The following is a 27,378-nucleotide window of genomic DNA, read 5'->3' as shown; positions in this document are numbered from 1 at the left end:
TGTGCTATTACTATATGGCTCATGGAGGTCTTTAACCACTTCCCGACGGCCGTACGACTTTATACGGCCGCGGGGTGGCTCTAAATCTCCGAAAGGCCGTGTTTTTACGGCCTCCGCTCCTCCTGGCCACTGGGGGGCGCGCCCGCCGAAACACTGGGATGCCGATGCGCGTGCCTGGCGGCCACAAAGTCCGCCAGGCTCCCGCGATCGGCGGTTACAGAGAGAAGGACATGGATCTGTGTGTGTAAACACACAGATCCATGTCCTGTCAGGGAGAGAGGAGACCGATCTGTGTCTCTTGTACATAGGGACACAGATCGGTCACCTCCCCCAGTCACCCCCCTTCCCCCACAGTTAGTAACACTATATAGGGTACACATTTAACCCCTTTCTCACCCCCTAGTGTTAACCCCTTCAATGCCAGTCACATTTATACAGTAATTAGTGCATATTTATAGATCGCAGTATAAATGTGAATGGTGTCAAAAGTGTCCGATGTGTCCGCCATGTCGCAGTACCGATAAAAATCACAGATCGCCGCCATTACTAGTAAAAAAAAAAAATATATAATAATTCTGTCCCCTATTTTGTAGGCGCTATAACTTTTGCGCAAACCAGTCGCTTATTGCGATTTTTTTTATTATTATTTTTTTTTTACCAAAAATGTAGAATACGTATCGGCCTAGACTGAGAATTTTTTTTTTTTTTTTTTAAATTGAGCTATTTATTACAGCAACAAGTAAAAAATATAATTTTGTTTTCGAAATTGTCGCTCTATTTTTGTTTATAGTGCAAAAAATAAAAACTGCAGAAGTGATCAAATACCACCAAAAGAAAGCTCTATTTGTGGGAAAAAAAGGACGTCAATTTTGTTTGGGAGCCACGTCGCACGACCGCGCAATTGTCAGTTAAAGCGACGCAGTGCCGAATCGCAAAAAGTCCTCTGGTCAGGAAGGGGGTATATGTGCCCAGTAAGCAAGTGGTTAATACTGCTGAGTGCAGCTGATGCTATGCCTCCCCTTAAGACAACTTGTTGATTACCTGTGATTATATATTCCACCCAGTGCATTCTCACACCACCCACTGAGTCCTTGTTTACCACTTTGCTTGCTTATGTTTCTGCCACTCATTCATGGTAATTTTTTTTTTTTTTTAACAGAGAATGGTATTTTTATTTACCTACCTTGCAAACAAGAACTCCTGAAGAAGTGGTTCCCCCTCGAAACACGTTGATCTGTAATGTAAAGGGATAATGGAACCCCCTAAGCATTTATGAGGAGTGCTGTTTTAACAATCTTTATGATATATTTGCTACCATGGTTTTAAGATTTATATATGAATAAAATGTTATTGAATTTTAACCTCTTGTTGTAAAATGCCTAAAAAGTCCATATATCTCAATAATTGTTTATTGATATCCTTTGATTAAAGTCAGTCTTGGAAACCTCTATTTTTTACAGGTTTACCGCTAATTAAAATCATATTACATTGTCAAAAAGGGGCGGAGCATGGGTGACCTTAAAATAATGCGCCCCTCCACCCTGAAAAAAAGTTCTGCAGATGCCCATGATATAAAGGTATAACTGTTCCTGATACATAGTGCGTTAGCGAAATAAATGTCATTCAGTTGGCGTTTATTAAATGTTTTTCTTTGAAAAGCGAATTAAGGAACGCTAATAAATAAATACGTAAAGGGCATGTGTAATATGCTCACAAACAATGTATAGATAATTATACCGCAGCTTGTAGGTGTGTGTGTGAATGAGTTTAAAACCTCATTGCTTCCTAAGACAGAACAAAATCAATTATTCATTGAATATGGAGCGCTGTATGAATATTATTTTAGTTTATTCTTCCAGCTAATGCAGCTTTGCGGATTACAGTTTATATACAATGAATGGGATGTCTTTGCCATACCCCTTTCTTAAGGGTAGGGGGCAGTGTGTCACCCTGTACCTGCAGCAGGGCTGTAAGAAAATGTTTAGAAGGATGTACAATTGAAGGTGCTAAACATTTATTTGCAAAGTGCTACATGTACAAAATAAAGTCTTTATAAAAAAAATTCAATGAAAATGATCACTTTTTCTATAGTATTTAGTAGTACAATTAACATTAAGATTGTGTACCATTATTTTCTTTGTATCATTGTATAATATTCACCCGGCCTCAGCAGTGTAATTGTCTTTCTTTCCTCTAATACAGGTGTATTGAATTAAAATTCAAAGAGGTCCTGTCTGTAAACTTTTTTTCCAGCAGAGGTCTGAATCTCATTTTTGTCCTCAGACTCAAATCCTAGTATATACTGTATGTAGTCATTTTATCTATAAAAAAAATAAGCAATGTGCGATTTCTATAGGATTTCAATCATTTTAATTGTCAGCTTTCATTGCACCCCCCCCCATCAGAGTGCCCCATTACAACAGGTGCCCCCATCAGAATGCCCTCGTTCATCAAGTGCCCCTATCAGAATGCCCTCGTTTATCAGGTGCCCCTATCAGAATGCCCTCGTTCATCAGGTGTCCCTATCAGAATGCCCTCGTTTATCAGGTGCCCCTATCAGAATGCCCTCGTTTATCAGGTGCCCCTATCAGAATGCCCTCGTTCATCAGGTGTCCCTATCAGAATGCCCTTGTTTATCAGGTGTCCCTATCAGAATGCCCTTGTTCATCAGGTGCACCTATCAGAATGCCCTCGTTCATCAGGTGTCCCTATCAGAATGCCCTCGTTTATCAGGTGCCCCTATCAGAATGCCCTCGTTTATCAGGTGCCCCTATCAGAATGCCCTCGTTTATCAGGTGCCCCTATCAGAATGCCCTCGTTCATCAGGTGTCCCTATCAGAATGCCCTTGTTTATCAGGTGTCCCTATCAGAATGCCCTTGTTCATCAGGTGCACCTATCAGAATGCCCTCGTTCATCAGGTGTCCCTATCAGAATGCCCTCGTTTATCAGGTGCCCCTATCAGAATGCCCTCGTTCATCAGGTGTCCCTATCAGAATGCCCTTGTTTATCAGGTGTCCCTATCAGAATGCCCTTGTTCATCAGGTGCACCTATCAGAATGCCCTCGTTCATCAGGTGCCCCTATCAGAATGCCCTCGTTCATCAGGAGCCCCTATCAGAATGCCCTTGTTCATCAGATCAGGTGCCCCTATCAGAATGCCCTCCTTCATCAGGTGCCCCTATCAGAATGCCCTCGTTCATCAGGTGCCCCATTCAGAATGCCATTGTTCATCAGGTGCCCCTATCAGAATGCCCTTGTTCATCAGGTGCCTATCAGAATGCCCTCGTTTATCAGGTGCCCTTAGCAGAATGCCCTCCTTCATCAGGTGCCCCTATCAGAATGCCCTTGTTCATCAGGTGCCCCTATCAGAATGCCCTTGTTCATCAGGTGCCCCTATCAGAATGCACTCGTTCATCAGGAGCCCCTATCAGAATGCCCTCGTTCATCAGGTGCCCCTATCAGAATGCCCTCGTTCATCAGGTGCCCCTATCAGAAAATCCCTTGTTCATCAGGTGCCCCTATCAGAATGCCCTTGTTCATCAGGTGCCCCTATCAGAATGCCCTTGTTCATCAGGTGCCCCTATCAGAATGCCCTTGTTCATCAGGTGCCCCCTATGAGAATGCCCTCGTTCATCAGGTGCCCCTTTCAGAGTGCTCTCTTACATTAGGTGCTCCTTTACTGGTGTCCCCCCCTCACAGCGCCCCCATACTTTTCTAGAACCAGGCAGGCAGAGAACTGGAACCAGGAGGCAGAGCAGACTGCAGGTCTAGAAGGAGGAAGCTCCACTCCCGTCCTCCTGTGATGCTGGAGACAAGGCACGCATGTGATGTCATAGGTTGTTAGGATGCTGGAAGTCCCAACAACCAATCACTGCTATGGAGGAACTGCACTGAGGACACCCTGTTTGGCTGGATAGAACTGTCACTATATCTGGATCTGGGCTGCTGTCGGCCATTTAATGATGCCTTTTACCACAGACTAGACATGTGCAATTTATTTAACGAATTTAGACAATCGAAAACATCAGAATTCACGAAAAACAAGTTTAACAAATTTTTCCAAATATTCGTTAATTCGAATATGCGAAAATTCTTAATTTGTAAATTCAAAATATCAAAAATCCGAAAATCTGAAATAATAACCAATTGTTAAATTATAGGTATTGGAATTTCCTTACTCATTTGGCTGTTAGTGAAGGTAACGAATACGAATTCATCTGAAGTTATGAATTATCCGAAATAACGAATGCTGTATCTAAACTAATAGAACGTATCAAATTAATAATAATAAATTACAATATTAATAATAAAATCTTTTTATTAGTAGTTATTATTAATTTATTCTGTTCCATTCGTTTAGATACGGCATTCGTTATTTTGCATAATTCGTAACTTTGGATAAATTCATATTCCTTGCATTCACTAACAGCCAAATTTGAAAGGAAATTCCAATACCTACAATTTAATAGTTAGTATTAGTTATTTCGAATTTTCAGATTTTGGTTCTTTTGAGTCTTTGGATTTTCTTTATTTTCGGATTTTTGATTTTACGAATTTTCAAATTTATGAATTTTTGATCATGACAAATGACCCAAAAAATGAAAAATAAAAAGGAATGAAACACATTTTTTGGCAGTGCAAATGTCTACCACAGACCTCTAATTAAAATGTATATAAAGCAAACACTTAAGCCTCGTACACACGATCAAAATTTCCGACGGGAATTGTGTGATGGCAGGGTTTTGTCAAAAAACTTGAACGTTTGTACGCTCCATCGGACAATTGTTGGCGCCTGCAAACCGACCCTAAACAGCTGCTGCTGTGTCTCCAGTGGAAAAGCCCAGAGGGCCCCCGAGGGCTTTCACACTGGAGCGGTGCCCTAGCAGGACGGTAATAAAAAGTCCTGCTAACCGCATCTTTGGAGCGGTGTGTATACCGCTCCTGCCCATTCTGCGGGCAATGGTTGTTTTTAACCCATTCTCGGTTGCTAGTGGGGGGTAAAACCGCCCGCTAGCAGCTGAATAGCACCACGAAATTGGCAGTAAAGTGCTGCTAAAAATAGCGGCACCTCCTGCCCCAGTGTGAAAGGGGCCTTATAGAAAGCCCAGCTTGCTTTGCAGAGAATTCTACATGAACACAGTATTAAATGTTTATGTATAAAATATACATATAAATGGCGGTGTGGCCTCAACCTCGGATGTGAGCAGCCACAAATTTTAGGAGCTTGGTCTCAGCACACTATGTGAGAACGTTATCCTGCTTATTCCTGTGCACCTCCTGCCCAGTTTTATTTCACATGCTAGTGCATTTTGTTGGGTTTGTTTGGATGTCCCGGATTGCTTATCCTTTACCAAATAAAATATTGTGAAGGATTGTTATCAGACGCCATCGCTCCCTTTAGAACATGTATGGTATGCTTTGGAGCTGTACAGGGTCCTAAGCTGTTGAGGCTGATGTCCCTTGTGTCTATACTAGCATGGAGGTGGAGGTACTCTTGCGATACTTCTACAGCTGCAGAAATGGCCCTTTACGGGATCAAAATACCTTGTCTAACCAGTTTACCTTTGTTGAAATCCAATGGTGAACATTTGGTTTTAATTACAGCAACAAGGACAGCCCTGACAGGAGTGGTGGTTGTCCCCAAGACTTTGTGGGGGAGTTTGAGTGGAAGATCTATGAAGTGGAGGTTTGGCGCTCACACATGGACAGTAAAATGGCTAGTCTTGAGTGGCAGGTTACAGTGGTGCAGAACCTTGCTGAGTTCTTTGGTTGAGACCGAATGGTCTCCTTCACATGCACATAAAAGGACAAAGCAATGTTCACCAGATGCCTTTATAGAAAAGCAGCAAATGCATGTATGCTGAGAAGCATAGGCTCATTTATGACCAACTAATAAACCAATACCTTGAACGACAGCTGAATCTCCTCAGAGCAGTTGCATGTGCCTCAGCATAGCCTTTTCCTAGAGTTCAGGCTTCACCCAGTCACCTCAGGTCTTGTAGCCAATCCTAAGGGAGCTACTTAACTTCTCTTTTAGGTTCACACCCACAATGATGCCATGCTTCCAGCAGTCAAGGCTCCCTTTCCCTAAAGGCGGTTCAAAGGACCTTCATTATATACAGTTCACCTACACCTCATCCTATGATTTGTTTCCATTGTGACAATATTGTACTGTGTGGCCACTGAAGCACGATCTTGTTCTATTCCTCTTTAAAAACATTGGAGTACAACTTTCACTGCATACTAAACTTTTTTTAAATTATACCTCAAAGACAGATGACTTAAGTTCCCTTGGAATTCCTCACTACCAGTTAAAATTTTTACACAAATTTTGTTAACGTCAGAGGCCAATATGTGACTCTATATCCTTGTTGTACAGGATCTATGAACAGATACTTACCGTATTTATCGGCGTATACCGCGCACTTTTTTGCCCTGAAAATCAGGGCAAAATCATGGGTGCGCGGTATACGCCGATACCCGCTTTCCCGTGCCGAGTTTGAATACTGCGCCGACATATACCGAGCGCAGTACACTCGGGTATAGTCGGGCAGTCTCGGCTCCTTCCGCGCTCACGTCCTGGACGTACAGGACGTCAGTGCGAGAGTTGCCGAGCCTGCACGACAATACATGAGTGTACTGCGCTCTGTATATGTCGGCGCAATATTCAAACTCGGCGCAGGAAAACGAGCGGGGAGGACGCTCGGATGCCGCACCCGACGAAGAGGACACCCGAAGCAGCAGACGGAAGCCGGACCCGACGAAGAGGACACCCAAAGCCGCAGATGGACGCCGGACACGACGAAGAGGACACCCAAAGCCACAGACGGACGCCGGACCCGACGAGGCCGCCGATGGACGCCGTGCAAGACACCAAAACTGTAAGTACAAAAAAACTTTTTTTCCACAGGTTTGAGGGCAACTTTAGGGGTGCGCGGTATACGAGGGAGCGCGTTATACCGCGATAAATACGGTATGTGGGAATACAAAACCAGTTTGAACCAAGCAGAAGCCTGCTGACACGGGCCCCTTAGTCATCCAATCCCTGCTCTTCCCTCCTCTCTTATATGTCTGATATGCAGCATGACTGCAAATATTGTAATTTAAGGGATATATGATCAGTATGAAGAAGAAAACTAGACAGAAGTTTCTGATAACACGGTTTTCCTTCCTGTCTTTATATTTTTGCATTCTTGTTTTATTGTTTTGGATATTCATTTATTCATTATTCTGCTAAAATGTAATTGTAAACCATGTTGATACTCTGGGGTTGATTTATTGAGACCCATTTCACACTGGGACCGCCCTGCATTAGCGGTAAAGCGATGCTCGTTTTAGCGCTGCTTCACCGCTGTTTAAAGCGGAGTTCCACACAAAAATTGAACTTACGCTTTTTGGAATCCTCCGAGGGGGGAGCATATATCTGTCTAATACAGGTATTTTTCTCCCACTTCTGGGCATAGATATCCGAGCCACCTGCGGATATCTATGTCACTTCCGACACCTTCTTCGCCCCCCCCCCCGCTGTCTTCTGGGAGACACACAGGTCCAAGAAGACAGCAGGGACCAGTGGGGTCGCGCATGCACAGTAGGGAACCAGGAAGTGAAGCCACAAGGCTTCACTTCCTGATTCCCTTGCCGAAGAGGCAAGGGAAAGATCGGCTTTGGGTGCTGACATCGTGGGCACCCTGGAAAGGTAAGTGTCCTTATTTTAAAAGCAGCTGCAGTATTTGTAGCTGCTGACTTAAAAAAAAAATTGGGTGAAACTACGCTTTAAGTGGCGATACACACAGGCCGAATATCGTGTGGTATCGACCAGCTAAATAGAAACTATATGACATTCCGTCCATGTTTACGGCTGTCAGTCCGGCTTCTGTCGAAGGGGCATGACCGGAAAAGGTCAGTTGATCAACATCCAATCAGCGCTCTCAGCCTATGGCTGAAAGTGCTGACCAGGTTCCAATGGGGTGGGGTCGTCCACCAGTCAGAACACAATAGCACAACGAGAGACCGCTGTACAAACATCACATTTTTAGTACAGGATCTCCTCCCAAGCTCTTCAGGATTTTTCTTCCTTCAGCCTGCTGGGTTGAACAAAAAAAGACTGGTAATATGCACTAGACTTTAGGGAATTTTCACTTTACTTACTGAATGAGTCAAAGTTGTGCGCACTTCAATGATGTTGGGGCAAATTTGTATTGTATTTGCACGATTGGGTCTTTTTTTTGCCTCATTCACCAAGATAATTGAAAATTACATTTGCAAAGTGAAAATGGCTTTTGGAAGTGTAAATAGGGATCCTTGTCTGGATTTATGCTACGGGATACCGTGTTTAAAAGTTTTCTGTTAATGTAAAAATATCGAAGTGTCTAGTCTCTGATATAACTGAACACAAACCAGAAATAAAATAATTTGAAGGAATCAGACATAAAATCATCTAAAAATGATACACCTGTTTGCAAACCTGTACATAAAAACTGGGCATTTACTTTAAAAGGGCATTATTTAAAAAGCTAAAAAGAAAACGATTACACAGGAAATGCAAAAAAAGATAAAGAGAATTTAGTGCTATTGTGCATTTATTAATTTTTTTATTTACTATGTTTTCATCCATTTTGTTAGAGTCTCTGAATATCGGGACTATTGCTGTGCAACAAATTTAGTCCAGTTAAAAACTAAATCGGTACAAAACTTATAATTTAAAGAGTCGTCTGGCAGCTCAGGCCAGTCCTGTGATTAAAAAATAAAATAAGATCACGTCTGTTTTGGCAGTTGCAGAAGAGTCAGATGTTTACCCCATGTGCTCTTTTCAAACCCTGCAATAAAAAAAGAAAAGAGATTAGAGAACAGTAGGAAATATGACATGCCACCTCCTGCCCATATACTGGCAGCATTTTATTGTAAAGCTAAGGAAGGCACAGTGCATACATGACAAACTTTTTGGTCAGTAGAGAAGGACCCTCTTACATTGGTGGCAAGGGGGGGGAATGATCCCCTTATATAAGTGGTTAATGGGAATAGGACCCCCTTACATTGGTGGTAAGTGGGAAAATTATCTCCTTAGATAAGTGTTTAATGGGAATAGGACCCCCTTACATTGGTGGCAGGGGGGGGAATGATCCCCTTAGATAAGTGGTTAATGGGAATAGGACCCCCTTACAATGGTGGTAAGTAAAGAGAAATGAAGCACAGGCTTATTTATAAAGCCCTTAAAGCGGGGGTTCACCCGAAAAAAAAAATTTAACATTAGATTGAGGCTAATTGTGGGAAGCACAATCGGGTGGTTTTTTTTTAAATCAATGCAGTACTTACCTTTTTACAGATAGATGTTCTCCGCGACTTCCGGGTATGATCTTCGGGACTGGGCGTTCCTATTTGATTGACAGGCTTCCGACCGTCGCATACAGCGCGTCACGATTTGCCGAAAGAAGCCGAACGTCGGTGCGGCTCTATACGGCGCCTGCGCACCGACGTTCGGCTACTTTCAGCAACTCGGTCGGAAGCCTGTCAATCAAATAGATACGCCCAGTCCCGCAGTCCATACCCGGAAGCGGCAGAGAACATCTCTCTCTAAAAAGGTAAGTACTGCATTGATTTAAAAAAAAAAACACCCGATTGTGCTTCCCACAATTAGCCTCAATCTAATGTTAAAAATTTGTTTTTTGGGTGAACCCCTGCTTTAAGGTGAGGGTACACCTGGTGGAGGGTGTGTACACATTGCATGAAGACACTATCATCATCTGTTTTATGCTGCTATGATGGACTATTCCTGTTTGCTATAATACATCATTAAGAATTGTGTGCAATACATGGAGGACTTGCACTTTATTTTGGACGTTATTTTGTTTCACAGGATATATATACATTTTTATATATAGATTTTTTTACTGTATTTTATTCTCTCTCTCTCTATATATATATATTTATATATATGTGAAAAAATTCATTTTACTAGCGCCGCACATTGTGTCATACAATAAGTAAAGAGAAAGCCCCTTATATTGTGAAGAATGACCTTCATGTTTTTTCTGATGAAATTGTGGCGTAGTCCATGCCTTCCTGTTGCCCCCTGGGAAGGCTACATCTTCATTCCCTAACAGAGAGTTCTGCTAGTCAAACTGTGAGATCTTGGAGAAAAGGGCCTTTTTATTTTGCTTATACAGTATGTTGCAATGGCTTCAGCTGCATGAGCAGTGGTTGGCATAATGACATTCAACAATAACAACACGTGTATATCCAAAATTAAGCTTCACACTTAAACACTGTTTGCTCCTGAGCTGCAAAGATCACTAAATTCTGCTAACATGCTTCTATAGTGGGTGTCCAGGCATTCTTATATTCTGCATACATAGGGGTAGATCCACAAATAAATTATCTATTGATACGCCGGCGTAATTTCAAAATTCCCGCGTCGTATTTTTGTTTTGAATCCTCAAAACAAGATACGACGGCATCCCGGCTAGATCCGACAGGCGTACGTCTTCGTACGCCGTCGGATCTTAGATGCAATTTTTCGGCGGCCGCTAGGTGGCGTTTCCGTCGAAATCAGCGTTGAGTATGCAAATTAGCTATTTACGGCGATCCACGAACGTATGTCGGCCCGCCGCATTTTTTTCCGTCGTTTGCGTTCGGCTTTTTCCGGCATATAGTTAAAGCTGCTATACTGAGGCGTACTCAAGGTTAAGTATGACCGTCCTTCCCGCGTACAATTTTGAATTTTTTACGTCGCTTGCGTAAGTCGTTCACGAATAGGAATTTGCGTAGAATGACGTCACCGTCATAAGCATTGGCGGGTTTCCCGAAAAAACATAAAAAGTTCCAAAAAAACCTTGTTTACGTCGGGTCACGACGTATTAACATAAAACACCCCCCATTAGATCCATTTGAATTCCGCGCTCTTACGCCACGATAGATACACTACGCCGACGTAACTTATGGCGTGGATTCGTTGTGGATTCCATTTAAAAAACATAAGTTACGGCGGCATAGCGTATCTTAGATACGCTGCGCCCGGCACAGATGTGTGTGGATCTGCCCCTTAGTATTAAGGTAGATTACTCCAACCATTCTTTACCAGTAGTGGGCAACAAAATTATGAAAATGACCTTGACAGGTCTCCTACTCCACTTTTTCATCCAAATAGCAACCAATAAGCTTTTACCTTACTGAAGGCAGTTTAGTTGAGAGATTGTATCTTACTGGTTGTCATGGTCTACAATCTACATCAATGTTTTTTTTTTTTTCACTGTTGATTTAAACCACCCCAACAGTCTAAGCACTGGTTCATTTTTACTATTATGCCATCATGTAGTAGTTAAAGGGTCAGTCCACCCAATGTGCTAAAGAGTTAAGCCACCTAACAAATTCTCATCCCTCAAGGACTCTGGTGGTGAGATTGAAGGGTTAAATGATTGTTTAAAATAAGTAATGAACAGTATTTCAGGCTGTAGAGTGCTACTTTAGGTTCTGTTTTGAAGCTGCTTGTTCTAAGCCCATTGAGAAAATTATACAGTAAAAGTGAAAATAAATGCGGAACTTATAAATTCAAAACTAGCCTAGCAGCGAGATGATGAGCCACGCCCCCAAAAAAGAAGTTTCTGCCCATCGCTCCATTGTCTGTGTGTCTGATTAAGCAGGACTTCCAGTGCTCTTACAGTAAGTCAAGGTAGGTGACGGGGAGACCTATAGTATGATTTAACCCATACAGTTCAGTTGTGTCAGAAGTGGGATAGGTAGAGACACGTTTTTGGTTGCCCTTCCATTACAGGCTCAAAGTGGGTTAAGAGTTAAAAAGAGGACAGGATGGCAGCTGCCTAAGTGCATATGTCCTCTCTTGGTGCTAATGAGGACCGGACGGCAGGATGCCTAGATGCATACTGTGAGTGACGGTTGCTTCAGAAGGCCTTTAAACGCACATGAATTTTAATGGCATCCCAGTCTAGGAGTGTATCTATGGGAATGTTTGACCATTCTTCCAGAAGCCCATTTGTAAGATCAGTCACTGGTGTGGATGAGAAGGCCTGGCTCACAGTCTCCGCTCTAATTCATCCCAAAGATGTTCTATCGGGTTGACGTCAGGACTTGATTTTTGTGCACTGGTCTAAATCATTTGGTGGAGGGGGATTATGGGGTTTGGTTGTTTTTCAGGGATTGAGCTTGGCCCCTTAGTTCCAGTGAAGGGAACTCTTAAGCAGTCAGAATACCAAGACATTTTGGACACTTTCATGCTCCTAACTTCGTGGGAACAGTTTGGTGATGGCCCCTTCCTGTTCCAACATGACTGCGCACCAGTGCACATAGGAAAGTTCATAAAGACATGGATGAGTGAATTTGGGGTGGAGGAACTTGACTGGCCTGCACAGAGTGCTGACCTCAACCTGATAGAACACCTTTGGGATGAATTAGAGCGGAGACTGCGAACCAGGCTCTCTCATCTAACCTCATTGCCTGATCTCACAAATGCACTTCTGGAAAAATGGTCAACCATTCCCATAGACACACTCCTAAACATTGTGGACACCCTTACCAGAAGAGTTGAAGCTGTTATAACTGCAAAGAGTGGGCCAACTCAATATTGAACCCTATGGACTAAGACTGGGATGCCATTAAAGTTCATGTGCATGTATAGGCAGGCGTCCCAATTCTTTTAGTACTATTGTGTGTGTGTATATATATATATATATATATACATACACACACACACACACATATTTGGATTGAAAGTAAGACAGGGACTGAAGGGTGGATATCTTGCACCTGGAGCACCCAAACATCTACACATTCTGCAAGTGATTCAGCCCATCATACATCTTCTAGAAATTAAAAATCACCCTTGGGTGGACTACCACTTTAAGTAAACCTTAGGCCAAAAATATTGTTTGTTTATTTTGTATAGAGAAGGGAATGTTTTATCCCCCTCTCAGCTTTTTTTATTGGCATCTGTGTACCATGGAGGAGATTTCCCTTCACTTCCTGTTCTAAGCCGCACAAGGAAGCAAGACAAAATCTTCTTTTAAACAGCTGTCAATGGAGCAAGTGCCCCTGTTGGGGGATTTTCCCTCACTTTCAGTCCCACTTACTGTGGTCACCAGGTCCAACAGAGAGGGTGAACCTCCCCTGTAGGGACACTGAGGCCCTGTACACACGATCGAACATGTTCGATGAAAACGGTCCGCGGACCGTTTTCATCGGACATGTCTGCTAGGAGATTTTGGTCTGATGGTTGTACACACCATCAAACCAAAATCCCCGCGGACAGACAGCGCGGTGACGTTGACGCCGCCACGTCCGCAAACCAGGAAGTAAAATGCTTCCACGCATGCGTCGAACCCATTCGGCGCATGCGGGAGATTTCGGTCCGCTGGTTAAGCGTACTTCCACAAGTATCAAAGAGCATCATTTATCTAAATAGCTCTTCTGCTATAAATATTGCAAAGTAGATGGCGCAGGAATCAGTAACTATCAAATAAAAAATAATGTTCAGTGAATACCAACCATCTTTGTTTGCTGGAATAGATCGTTAAGGCCACAGAATGAATGCTAGTGAGAAAAACAAAAAAAGGAACAAAAACTATAAAATAAGATCAAAACAAAACAGAAAAAAGAAAAAAGAAGAAATGCAGTGAGAAGCAGAGAAGTAAGTTTTATAGCTTTGTACAATATTTCTACAAGAACATCATTCATACACCAAACATACTGGGAACAACATGATCGTCTGATATAGCGATTGATTTATCAGTGCACTAAACGGGCCATTTGATCACTAAACTAACGTGTTTCAAATTATGATCAGTAATGAAAATCCAATTCAGTTTAAGAAAATTTAACTTTTTCTCACTATTGTTGTTAAGTAATAAAAAATGATCTAACACAGAACTACCATATGGGCCTACAAGCCTCTCACTCGTCCAGAGTCTGGTGACATAATAATGAATAAATACTAATATTTAAACACAACTAGTTAGACTACAATAGACTATTAGCTAGATTCAGATACACTGGCTTAATTTTGAGGCGGCGTAGCGTATCGCATATACGCTACGCCGCCGAAAGTCAGAGAGGCAAGTGCTGTATTCACAAAGCACTTGCCTACTAAGTTACGGCGGCGTAGCGTAAATGGGCCGGCCTAAGGGCGCCTAATTCAAATGAGTAACAGGGGGGCGTGTTTTATGTAAATGACTCGTGACCTGACGTGATTGACGTTTTTAATGAACGGCGCATGCGCCGTCCGTGGACATATCCAAGTGTGCATTGCTCCAAAGTACGCCGCAAGCACGTATTGGTTTCGACGTGAACGTAAATTACGTTCAGCCCCATTCACAGACGACTTACGCAAGCAACGTAAAATTTTCTAATTTCGACGCGGGAACGACGGCCATACTTAACATTGGCTAGGTCAGCTATTTGTTCGACTAACTTAACGCCGGAAAAAGCCTTACGTAAACTATGTAAAAAAATTCGCCGGGCGCACGTACGTACGTTTCTGAATCGGCGTATCTAGCTAATTCGCATATTCTACGCCGAACTCAACGGAAGCGCCACCTAGCGGCCAGCGTAAATATGCACCCTAAGATACGACGGCATAGGAGACTTACGCCACTCGTATCTTAGCCTAATTTAAGCGTATCTGGTTTCCAGAATACGCTTAAATTTACGACGGCGTAGATTCAGAGTTACGACGGCGTATTTACTGATACGCCGGCGTAAACGTCTCTGAATCCAGCTATATGTCATTTGTAATCTAACTAGTGGTATTTAAATATTGGTCTTAATAATAAAAAATGATCAGAACAACCATATTTTGATATAGGCCTTAATGTATGTCCAGCCAAAACCTATTTTTGTATATTGTATGAGAACCCCTTGATGTTTTTTTTTTCTGCTGCATAGGATTTACATTAGAGAGATTTCTCATAACAGTGGAACCTCGGAATACAAGCATAATCTGTTCCAGGAGAATGCTTGTAATCCAAAGTACTCGCATATCAAAGCGAGTTTCCCCATTGAAGCCAATGGAAATTAAAATAATTTGTTCCGCCTTGACTCCAATTGTATGCAATACCGCATGCAGCCAGATGTGGGGGGGCGCTGGAGAGCCTCGGAAACGGCCGGAAAGGCCCGAGGACACCTCAGCTGACGTCGGCAAACCTCAGAGAGACTCTGTTCCCGAGGTTAGCCAAGCTGTCCTCTGGCCTTTCCGTGCATTTCTGAATGGCGCTGATCGGCTGTGATCCATGCCATTCGGCTTTGCTTGGCTCCAGCGCCCCCCCTCAGGCCAAACTCTGTACTGCACACCGCTTTGGCCTGAATCCTGCTTGTTTTACAAGACAACACTCGCAAACAGAGTTAGGATTTTTTTAAATACAGTGCTCGCATTGCGAAACGCACGTTAAGCGCATTACTCGCAATCTGAGGTTCCACTGTACTTTCTTTCCTGGTGACAATTTCACCAAGTGAGTGGAAATCTGCAACAGGGACACAAAAAGAGCTATAACAGCTGATGGGTGCTTGAGTCTTCCATTACTCAACAAACAAGACAGTATATAAATAAGTGACGGTGACTGCGCTGTATAACTAAACGAACATAAACAGTGATACACAACCCACTGAATTATATATAAGTGAATTAAACACTAGAGGCAACAGAAAGCCTCCTGTGAAATAAATTATATAATAGAATACTTCAACAAAACATCAAAGCAACCTGAACATCAAGGTGCAATAGATAAATACTTCAGCAAGCATCTAAAGCAAACAGAACGTGAAAGAATATAAAAATATATATAAACAAGTGAAATCACTCAAATGTGATAAAGAAGACACAATATATGTGATTAAGCTAATAAAGTAAAAGGGGCAGATCCACGTAGCGCGTCCGGCGTACTGTATCTCTGATACGCTACGCCGCCGTAACTTAGTTTTTTTTTGTATCCTGAAAGAATTTCCGCCGTAAGTTACGGCGGCGTAGCATAACTTAGGCGGCGTAAGGGCGCGCAATTCAAATGAATGTGATGGGGGCGTGTTTTATGTAAATACGTCTTGACCCAACGATGATGGGTTTTTTTCAACTACGCATGCACCCTCCGTGGGGGTATCCCAGTGCGCATGTTTGAAATTAAACCGGAACAAGCCAATGCTTACAACGGTGACGTCATTCTACGCAAAGCCCTATTCGCGAACGACTTACGCAAACGACGTAACATTTTCAAAATTAGACGCGGGAACGACGGCCATACTTAACATAGGATACGCCTCATATAGCAGGGGTAACTATACGCCGAAAAAAGCCTTACGTAAACGACGTAGAAAAATGCACCGGCCGGATGTACGTTCGTGGATCGCCGTATCTAGCTAATTTGCATACTCAACGCGGAATTCGCCGGAAACGCTGAGTTAGTAAGTGATCCTGTGTGTCTCTCGTCCTCTTCCTCCTGGCTTCCAAATGTTATAGGATGTACCGCTCAGAGGATATTGATAAAGAGAGAGAGAAGGAGGCACATTGTATAGTTCTGCGATAAAACGTATTTAATGTAAAATAGTAAAAAACTCACATTTGTAGCAATGGTACGGTACAAAACAGATACGAGCGGCGAGCTCGTCTTCCTGCCGTGAAAGCGTGTTCAGTCTAGTGCTTGGGACCAGGAGCACTAGACTGAACACGCTTTGACGGCAGGAAGACGAGCTCGCCGAAGACTTTTACTCTACTAGCTTAATCACATATATTGTGTCTTCTTTATCACATTTGAGTGATATCACTTGTTTATATATATTTTTATATTCTTTCACGTTCTGTTTGCTTTAGATGCTTGCTGAAGTATTTACCGTATTTATCGGCGTATACCGCACACTTTTTTCCCCTTAAAATAAGGGGAAAATCGTGGGTGCGCGATATACGCCGATACCCGCGCCTAGTTTGAATGCCTGCGCCGACATATACCGAGCGCAGTACACTCGGGTACATTCGGCCAGGCTCGGCTTCGCTCGTGCTCACGCATAAAAGTCACAGAGCATGAGCACGAGCGATGCTGAGCCTGGCCGAATATAGCTGAGTGTACTGCACTCGGTATATGTTGGCGCAGGCATTCAAACTGAGCGCGGGAAGCTGCGATTCAACGGGGAGACAGCGCGGGAGAAGCCGGGAGGACACCACCGAAGCCGCAGACGGACGCCGGACCCGACAAGACCGCCGATGGACGCCGCGCAAGACACCAAAACTGTAAGTACTAAAATGTTTTTTTTTAATGGAATTGTGGGTCCACATTAGGGGTGCACGCTATACGCCGGAGCGCGCAATACCCCGATAAATACGGTATCTATTGCACCTTGATGTTCACGTTGCTTTGATGTTTTTTTTAAGTATTCCATTATATAATTTATTTCACAGGAGGCTTTCTGTTGCCTCTAGTGTTTAATTCACTTTTATATGATTCAGTGGGTTGTGTATCACTGTTTATGTTCGTTTAGTTATACAGCGCAGTCACCATCACTTATTTATTGACATTTTTTTCTGGTGAGGACAGATTACCAGGTGCTTGCAGCAGTGCCCCCTAGCTTTAGTTACTGATAGCGCAGGAGCTCCCTTCAGTATAACATAAAGCCCTTGGGAAGGTTTGTATGGTGTATCTATTGTCCTGAAATTAGGAATAATATATGTATTTTTAGGATATATGACAGAATGAGACATGTGAACACCTTATGATTTTTTTTACTGTGCTATGTACCGATTTCTTTAGTCTTATGCCACACTAACTTGTTTTGGTATACTGTCTCATTTGGTCCCAAGTCCTACTCCCTAAAAGCCATGGTTTCTATCCACTGCACTGTTTATGGCCACATAGCCTGAAAAAGATGTATGCAGTTTGGAATATGGTGCCTGGAAAAAGTATTCACACCACTTGAAATTTTCCACATTTTGTTATATTACAACCAAAAATTTTAAATGTATTTTATTGGGATTTTATGTGATAGCCCAACACAAAGCGGCACATAATTGTGAAGTGGAAGGAAAATGATAAATGGTTTTCCAATTTTATTACAAATAAATATCTGAAAAGTGTGGCGTGTATTTGTATTCAGCCCCCTTTACTCTGCCTTCAGAAGTCACCAAATTAGCAAATAGAGTCCATCTGTGTGTAATTTAATCTTAGTATAAATGCACCTGTTCTGTGAAGCCATCAGAGGTTTGTTAGAGAACCTTAGTGAACAAAACAGCATCATGAAGGCCAGGGAACACACCAGGCAGGTCAGGGATAAAGTTGTGGAGAAGTTTAACCACTTAAGCCCGGACCATTAGGCTGGCCAAAGACCAGGCCACTTTTTGCAATTCTGCACTGCATTGTTTTAACTGACAATTGTGCGGTTGTGCGACGTGGCTCCCAAACAAAATTGATGTCCTTTTTTTCCCACAAATAGAGCTTTTTTTTGGTGGTATTTGATCACCTCTGCGTTTTTTTTTTTTGCGCTATAAACAAAAATAGAGTGACAATTTTGAGAAAAAAAATAATATTTTTACTTTTGGCTATAATAAATACCCCAAAAATAAATAAATTAGAAATGGGAAAAATGTCACTCTCTAGATGTGCAAAGCTGGTAGAGACATCACCAAAAAGACTGACAGCTGTAATTGCAGCAAAAGGTGGTTCTACAAAGTATTGACTGGGGGGGGGGGGGTGAATACAAATGCACGCCACACTTTTCACATATTTATTTGTAAAACATTTTGAAAAACATTAATTATTTTCCTTCAACTTCACAATTAGGTGCCACTTTGTGTTGGTCTATCACATAAAATCCCAATTAAATACATTTAAGTTTTTGGTTGTAACATGACAAAATGTGGAAAATTTTAATACTTTTTCAAGGCACTGTAAATTGCTCTATAATATTAGGCCATATTTGCACCTGACACCAGCTGTGCGTTTGGATGATGGGGCATAATGGAATGATTTGCATAGCTCTGCCTACTTCTTTAAAATTACAGAATAATCCTTTTAATACTGGCAATGTGATAAAATGAAACATGTTTCTGTGCTACTTAAAGATTTTTTTTTTCTCTGTATATTTTGTTTGATGTTGTATAACATTTTGTAGTTGCGGCTTTTTACACATGCCAATTTAGAATAAGCGCAGTATCTTTTTTCCATTACATTTTAATTTGTGTCAGATAATCTATTATTTGAAGATTTACCATCTTTTTGTTTGGTAAAACTTCTGTTGCGGGGACAGCAAATATGGGAAATCCTACCTAATGGAGACCAGGATAATATTAAAACCTGCAAGGATTCTGGTCCTTGTCCACTTTAATCAAAACTAAAAAGGGAAGATTTGGTTGGGCTTTAACTAAAAATCTAAAAGCAAATATAAAATGGATTACACATGAAGGATGCATTATCTGTTGCTTTGGAACTATCCACAGCTTCCCTACTGATATCTACCCTCCAATACATCTTCTATTAAACAGTATGAGATGTTTCAAAGATACAACTGTCTTTACTTTGAGAAATGACTGCTCTTATGCTCTGTAAAGAGTTCTACCCATCAATAACTTCCAAATTTAGTTATAAAATCGAAATCTAGGCCAGATTTTGAACAGCACATCTATGGTGTACTTGGATCAGTACTAGAACCAGAACACACAGAAATGAGAGAGGACTTAAGGTAAGTGATAACATGACAAGCCAAATTAAGTTTATTTAAACTTTTAACTCAGGGTAAGTGATCAGAAAATTCTAATGACCAATTAGAAAATCCTGTCAATAAAGCAGAATGTGATTTGCAACGTGGAGTAACATATGGCAACCAATATTTTTTCTGCTGATCCGATTACAATTAGAAATATAAGCAAAATGTAAGTCTAAATGGTCGCTTTGTCTCACTGAAATTCTTCTTGCCTCATTAAATAAAACAGACAGATTATTAAGGTTTATCTATAGCCAAAAGCTTTGTTTTAGTTTTGGATGGAGTAGGATAGGTTTAAAACCCATGCCAGGTTATTCTTTTGCCGTCTCTGTACCATTGGGGAAATTTCCCTTGCAGTCCCAGACCTGAATTCCATTGAAAATCTGTGGGATGATCTGAAGAGGGCTGTGCACAGGAGATGCCCCTCGCAATCTGACAGATTTAGGCTTCATTTCCACTGGCGTTTTTACAGCCACTGTTGTTAGGCTTTTTTACAGCTTAAAAACGCCTGTCCATGTTTATTTTGTAAAAAAAAAAAAAAAAAAAAAAAATTTTTTTTTTTTTGTGAGCTGCAGCTTTAAAAATACCGCGGTCGCGTTTTTGAGCGTTTTCGCGCGTTTTTGAGCGTTTTTTAACGTCTGGCGTTTTTACAGCTCTACTCTGGAGCTTCAGAACGCCCTGGTCCTGCGTTTTTTTTACAGCTCAAAAACGTCTATGCCACTTGCAGCTCAAAAACGCCTATGTGGAAATGAAGCCATAGAATAACATGGACAGGCGTTTTTAAGCTGTAGTCAAGATGTGCCATGCTGATAGACTCATACCCAAAAAGAGTGATGTAATAAAATCAAAAGGTGCTTCAACGAAGTATTAGTTTAAGGGTGTGCACACTTATACAACCTCATTATTTTTATTTTTACTTCCCTCCACCTAAAAGATTTTAGTTTGTTGTTTAATTGAGTTGTACAGTTTATAGGTCACATTAAGTGCTGGTTCACACCGGGCGGCACGACTTGCCGCGCGACTCGGCAAGGCGATCTGCAGACAACTTCAGAGGTGACTTGCAAAATGACTTCTGTATTGAAGTCAACCCCAAAGTAGTACAGGAACCTTTTTCTATTAGAACGGTACCATTGTACAGAACGGGACGCAAATTGTCAGGCAGCTGAGTGGCCTGACGAGTCGCCCCTGTGTGAACCGGCTCTAAAGGTGGGAAAGTTCTGAAATTATTTATCTTTGTCTCATTTCTTTACATCACAGAAACCTGACAATTTAACAGAGGTGTGTAGACTTTTTATATCCACTGTACTATAGCCAGTCTGTGAAATTATTGTTGGTTGGTAGGGGATCAAATACTTATTTTACTCACTAAACTGCAACTCAAATTATAACATTTATATCGTGTTTTTTTGGGGGGTTTTGGTTGATATAATGTCTCTATCATTTAAAATTAATATATGAAACAAATTTTAGACCCTTCATTTCTTTGTAAGTGGGCAAACTTACAAAATCTGCAGGGACCAAATAATTATTTTCCCCCACTGTAAGTTAGAATTTTTTATAAATAGAATGTCTCATTTATTGCCATACGGAACGTAATAAGAACGATTCACAAGCCGTTCAGTGTGGACATTTCATAGCATTTATCTTTCTTTCAATTAATATATGGAAGTGTGGGGTTACTAGCCTGGCTCTGTAAGCAAGTCACATCTATTCCCCTGATATTCTGTAACACTGTCACCACTGCTTTGGCTTAATGATATTTTTCTGGATCTAAATGTATGCTTTGCTCAGAGCATCCTAATGGTCTAATTAGTAAATTACACACCAGCCACCCAGACACCTCACATCACTTACACCGCCAAATGCTTAATACAATAATGAACAAGTGACACTCCTTTACCTTTTCTTCTATTTCTTTCAGTTGTCGTTTTTGAAGTTCTATCCTATCTTCGAGTTCACGGATTCTCTGGAAATGTAAAGGAACAACACGCATTATTATCATTGTCACTGTCTTTTTAACAAACAGTAACAAAGGCATTCATCTGGTACTTTCTGACATTTATATTTACAGAAACAGCTTGTTTTGCTATCAGACTCTGACATTAAGGGCTGTTTAGATTGTGTGCATTTTTGTAGTTAGGCCGGTGCATTGTCATGTGTCAATGTGCATTGCCTTTTTCAGGCGACATGTTTTTTTGAATGTACAATTTGGGATGGATAGGATTAACGGCCTGTCATATGCGTTTTGATGCATTATCATTGGCTTCTATGGGCTACCCAATACATTAAAAAACAGGTAAGTTATATTCTTCAAAACGCACTTATGGTGAGATGTGTCCCCTTATGGTGAGATTTGACCTCACTTCCTATTCTGGACAACAAACAGGGAGGGAAAGTAGCCCCCCCCCACCATGAAAACAGTTTGAAAGTGAATAAAACTTGTGTGTCTACAAAATGTATTGCATAGCAAAAGACAAAAGGTAGGTCCCAACAGTACTCGTTAATTCTTGCTGTACATCGGTACTCTTACACCTACATTAGCCATCTGGCTGGTATTCTTTCCCACAAAAGGTGTCACCCTTCTTCCACCAAGCTAGGACATACAATGAGGACTATGTTCACCATTCAGGAACCCTACCAGCCATATGTTTTATTAAGGAGAATGTTCACCATTCAGGAACCCTACCAGCCATATCTTTTATTAAGGAGAATGTTCACCATTCAGGAACCCTACCAGCCATATCTTTTATTAAGGAGAATGTTCACCATTCAGGAACCCTACCAGCCATATCTTTTATTAAGGAGAATGTTCACCATTCAGGAACCCCCGTCAGGCAGGTCTTACACTGAGAGTATGTTTGCTCCAGAAGACCTTAATTCTAACGAAATGCATCGGATGGAGTCCATGTCCGTGAGGTACCATGCACACCAATCCTGTATACTGGTCGATCAACTTCTGGGATGTCTTGGATTTATTATTGCTTGTTTTTACTGGATTTCTGTAAGTGTTTAGCACTAATTTATTTTAATAAACTGTTAAGCAGTTATGTGGCTGCTTTATCTTTCCTTCATGGAGTACATTTTTACCATCAGCCATGACAGTACCACCACCTGCAATATAGTAGAGGAAGCAGATTGGATCTTCTATACTTGCATATCACGCCTTGTTTAGACTCTCATAATTTGGAGTCTAGACCTCTGGTAAGGAGGCATTTTATATCCATATCGGTGGAGGTGCACTTGGGTGATCAAAACACACATCGATTATATTCTTTGTTATTGGATGTTCATCAAGGAATTCATCTGCACTATTTAGAACAGCACCAGTTGTTCACACTTTATGGACACTTGTTTATTCAATATTTATGTTTAGCGTGGCAACATTTTTTATTGTTTCATCCAGGAACCCCACCCGCAGGGTCTTACAATAAAGAGTATGTTCACCATTAAGAAAACCCACCAGCCAGGTTTTACACCGAGGAGTATGTTCACCATCCAGGAAACCCACCAGACATGTCTTACAATGCAGACTATGTTTACCATCCAGGAACCCCTCCAGCCAAGTGTTTCAATGAGGAATATGTTCACCATCCAGGAACCCTACCAGTAAGGTCTTACACTACAAATGTGTTCACTACCCAGGAGCCCCTCAAACTTGGTCTTACATTGAGGAGTATGTTTCCTATTCAGGAACCCCACCAGCCAGGTTTAACACTGAGAAATATGTTACCATTCAGAAACCACACCAGTAAAGGTGTTTCATTAGTGAGTACAGTGAGGATCAAAAGTTTGGGCACCCCAGGTAAAAATTTGTATTAATGTGCATAACGAAGCCAAGAAAATATGGAAAAATCTCCAAAAGGCATCAAATTACAGATTAGATCATTCTTATAATATGTCCAAAAAAGTTAGATTTTATTTCCATCATTTACACTTTCAAAATTACAGAAAACAAAAAAATGGCGTCTGCAAAAGTTTGGGCACCCTGCATAATTTTTTGCATGCACTGCTCCCTTTGAAAAGCTGAGACCTGCCAGTGTCATGGATTGTTCTCAATCATCATCTGGGAAGGTGATGTCAATCTCAAAGGTTTTAAATGCCCAGACTCATCTGACCTTGCCCCAACAATCAGCACCATGGGTTCTTCTAAGCAGTTGTCTAGAAAACTGAAACTGAAAATAGTTGATGCTCACAAAGCTGGAGAAGGCTATAAGAAGATAGCAAAGCGTTTTCAGATGTCAATATCCTCTGTTCGGAATTTAATTAAGAAATGGCAGTCATCAGGAACAGTGGAAGTTAAAGCAAGATCTGGAAGACCAAGAAAAATATCAGACAGAACAGCTCGCAGGATTGTGAGAAAAGCAATTCAAACCCCACGTTTGACTGCACGATCCCTCCAGAAAGATCTGGCAGACACTGGAGTTGTGGTACACTATTCCACTATAAAGAGATACTTGTACAAATATGGTGTTCATGGAAGAGTCATCAGAAGAAAACCTCTTCTACGTCCTCACCACAAAAATCAGCGTTTGAACTTTGCAAATGAACATATAGACAAGCCTGATGCATTTTGGAAACAAGTTCTGTGGACCGATGAGTTTAAAATAGAACTTTTTGGCCAAAATGAGCAAAGGTACGTTTGGAGGAGAAAGGGCACAGAATTTAATGAAAAGAACCTCTGTCCAAATGTTAAGCATGGGGGTGGATCAATCATGCTTTGGGGTTGTATTGCAGCCAGTGGCACAGGGAACATTTCACGAGTAGAAGGAAAAATGGATTCAATAAAATTTCAGCAAATTTTGGATGGTAGCCATCTGTGAAAAAGCTGAAGTTAAAGAGAGGATGGCTTCTACAAATGGATAATGATCCTAAACACACCTCAAAATCCACGGGGGATTACATCAAGAGGCGTAAACTGAAGGTTTTGCCATGGCCTTCACAATCTCCTGACCTCAACATAATTGAAAATCTATGGATAGACCTTAAAAGAGCAGTGCGTGACAGACAGCTCAGAAATCTCAAAGAACTGGAAGACTTTTGTAAGGAAGAATGGGCAAAGATACCTCAAACAAGAATTGAAAGACTCTTGGCTGGCTGCATAAAGCGTTTACAAGCTGTGATACTTGCCAAAGGGGGCAGTACAAGATATTAACTCTGCAGGGTGCCCAAACTTTTGCAGACGCTATTTTTTTTGTTTTCTGTAATTTTGAAAGTGTAAATGATGGAAATAAAATCTAACTTTTTTTGACATATAAAAATGTCTAATCTGTAATTTGATGCCTTTTGGAGATTTTTCCATCTTTCCTTGGCTTCGTTATGCACATTAACCACTTCCCGACCGCTGCATGTATATGTACGTCCACAGAATGGCACGTACAGGCAAATGGGCGTACAGGTACGTCCTTGCTTTCATGCGGCGGTCGGATTCCCGCGGGGAGCCATCCGGGACGACGGCGCGGCTATTCGTTTATAGCCGCTCCGTCGCGATCGCTCCCCGGAGCTGAAGAACGGGGAGAGCCGTATGTAAACACGGCTTCCCCGTGCTTCACTGTGGCGGCTGCATCGATCGAGTCATCCCTTTTAAAGGGAGACTCGATCGATGACGTCAGTCCTACTGCCACAACCCCCTATAGTTGTAAACACACACTAGGTGAACCCTAACTCCTACAGCGCCCCCTGTGGTTAACTCCCAAAATGCAACGGTCATTTTCACAATAAACAATGCAGTTTAAATGCATTTTTTGCTGTGAAAATGACAATGGTCCCAAAAATTTGTCAAAATTGTCCGAAGTGTCTGCCATAATGTTGCAGTCAGGAAAAAAATCGCTGATCGCCGCCAATAGTAGTAAAAAAAAAAATGAATAAAAATGCAATTAAACTATCCCCTTTTTGGTAATCGCTATACATTTTGCGCAAACCAACCGATAAACGCTTATTGCGATTTTTTTTACCAAAAATAGGTAGAAGAACTAAACTGAGGGAAAAAAAATGTTATATATGTTTTTGGGGGATATTTATTACATCAAAAAGTAAAAAATATTGAATTTTTTTCAAAATTGTCGCTCTATTTTTGTTTATAGCGCAAAAAATAAAAACCGCAGAGGTGATCAAATACCACCAAAAGAAAGCTCTATTTGTGGGGAAAAAAGGACGCCAATTTTGTTTGGGAGCCACGTCGCACGAGCGCGCAATTGTCTGTTAAAGCGACGCAGTGCCGAATTGTAAAAACGCCTTTGGGCATTTAGCAGCATATTGGTCCAGGGCTTAAGTGGTTAATACAAAATTTTACCTGGGGTGCCCAAATTTTCGATCCCCACTGTATGTTCACTATCTAGGAATGCCACCAACCAGGTCTTACATCGAGGAATATGTTCACCATCCACAAACCCCACCAGCAGGGTCTTACACTAAGGAGTGTGTTCACCACCAGTCAGGACTTATTTTGCTGTACAACCTATTTAGATTAAGGATATAAATATATTCAGGCAGCAGAGGGCAGTCTCTCTCTCTCTCCCTCTCTTTCCTTATGCATCTTTCCCTCCCCTATTTCTTTTCTCACTCTCTCAGATTTGTTCTTTGTTTCTCTCTCTAGCTTTTTAGATGGGAAACCCTTGGAGTAAGGCCCTATTCTTGTTACATGAGTATATAAGCAGTCTGGTGGAGAGTTACTAGGCTAATTTGTGTTAGGGAGCGTGACTAGTATGCATATTACTTATATATGCACTTATCCTCTAAGGGAGTGGTCTCCAAACTGTGGCCCAAGGGCCAGATGCGACCATTTACTTGCTTTTAGGCAGTCCTTGGGCCACTATTCCCCTCATTGATTCTTGTTATTATTTCCTCCTACTGACACCAATGATGAAGTGCCATTCATTCCACTGACAGCAGCAGTGGGGCATAATTTCTCTCATTGATGACAACACGGGGGCGTATTCCTTCCACTGGTACCAGTGATGGGCCATATTTCCTTTAACTGATATAAATGTCGGAACACTATTCCTGCCACTGACACCAATGATGGGGCACCATTCCTTCCACTCACACCAATGAAGAGGCATTATTCCTCCCACTGACAGCAACTATGGGGCATGATTCCTTCCATTCACACCAATGAAGGGCACTATTCCTTCCACTGACGCCAATGACAAAGCATTATTTTTTTTGGACTGCCACCAACAATGGGACACTATTCCACCTACTAATTCCAATGATGGGGTGCTATTCCTCCTCCTACTGACCACAGATGATTTTTTTTACTCCTACTGGTCCTCCTAAAGTCTGAAGAACAGTAAACTGGCCCATTGTTTAAAAGGTTTAGCTCTGCTTTAAGGTGAACACTGCAATAATCATGTAAAATATGCACTTACTGAAAATGCACTGTACTTCCTCTTAAAACAGCTACAATTCTACATTGGACTGGGCAAACATTTTCATTTTATCCCATGAATTCTAAATGTCTGAACTCCCATCCTACACGATTGTTCCAGATTAGCAGCTCACCACATAGTAAAGTCAGGATCCAAATGACATTAGAGGGGCATTGTCTTTAAAGACAAGTAACCAATGGCAGCTCTGATGTTGCTTTCCTTGGCTTCAGTTTTTGTTATGAGCCATCGTGTGATGGATATTTAGTGAAAATTGTGATCCTCCTCCTGATAGGTTTCTATCCCGCGCCTGGTGGATTAGATATTACGTGGCGGG

The 27,378-nt window shown here is 41.6% G+C and overlaps 1 protein-coding gene across 1 annotated transcript in view; it reads right to left on the bottom strand.

The window, feature by feature from the left end:
- Nucleotides 1-8,566: 8,566 nt before the first annotated feature.
- Nucleotides 8,567-27,378, bottom strand: part of JAKMIP1 (janus kinase and microtubule interacting protein 1) — a 254,492-nt gene continuing 235,680 nt past the window's right edge. Inside the window, 3 exon segments of the mRNA XM_040335404.1 lie at nt 8,567-8,816; nt 13,495-13,539; nt 21,578-21,643. Coding sequence (XP_040191338.1) covers nt 8,784-8,816; nt 13,495-13,539; nt 21,578-21,643 — 144 coding nt within the window. The 3' untranslated portion in view covers nt 8,567-8,783.

The sequence above is a fragment of the Rana temporaria genome, chromosome 1 (genome assembly GCF_905171775.1).
Source record: "Rana temporaria chromosome 1, aRanTem1.1, whole genome shotgun sequence".
Taxonomy (NCBI): Eukaryota; Metazoa; Chordata; class Amphibia; order Anura; family Ranidae; genus Rana; species Rana temporaria.
The sequence above is the reverse complement of the archived record's forward strand: the minus strand, read 5'-3'. Positions and strand labels throughout refer to the sequence as shown.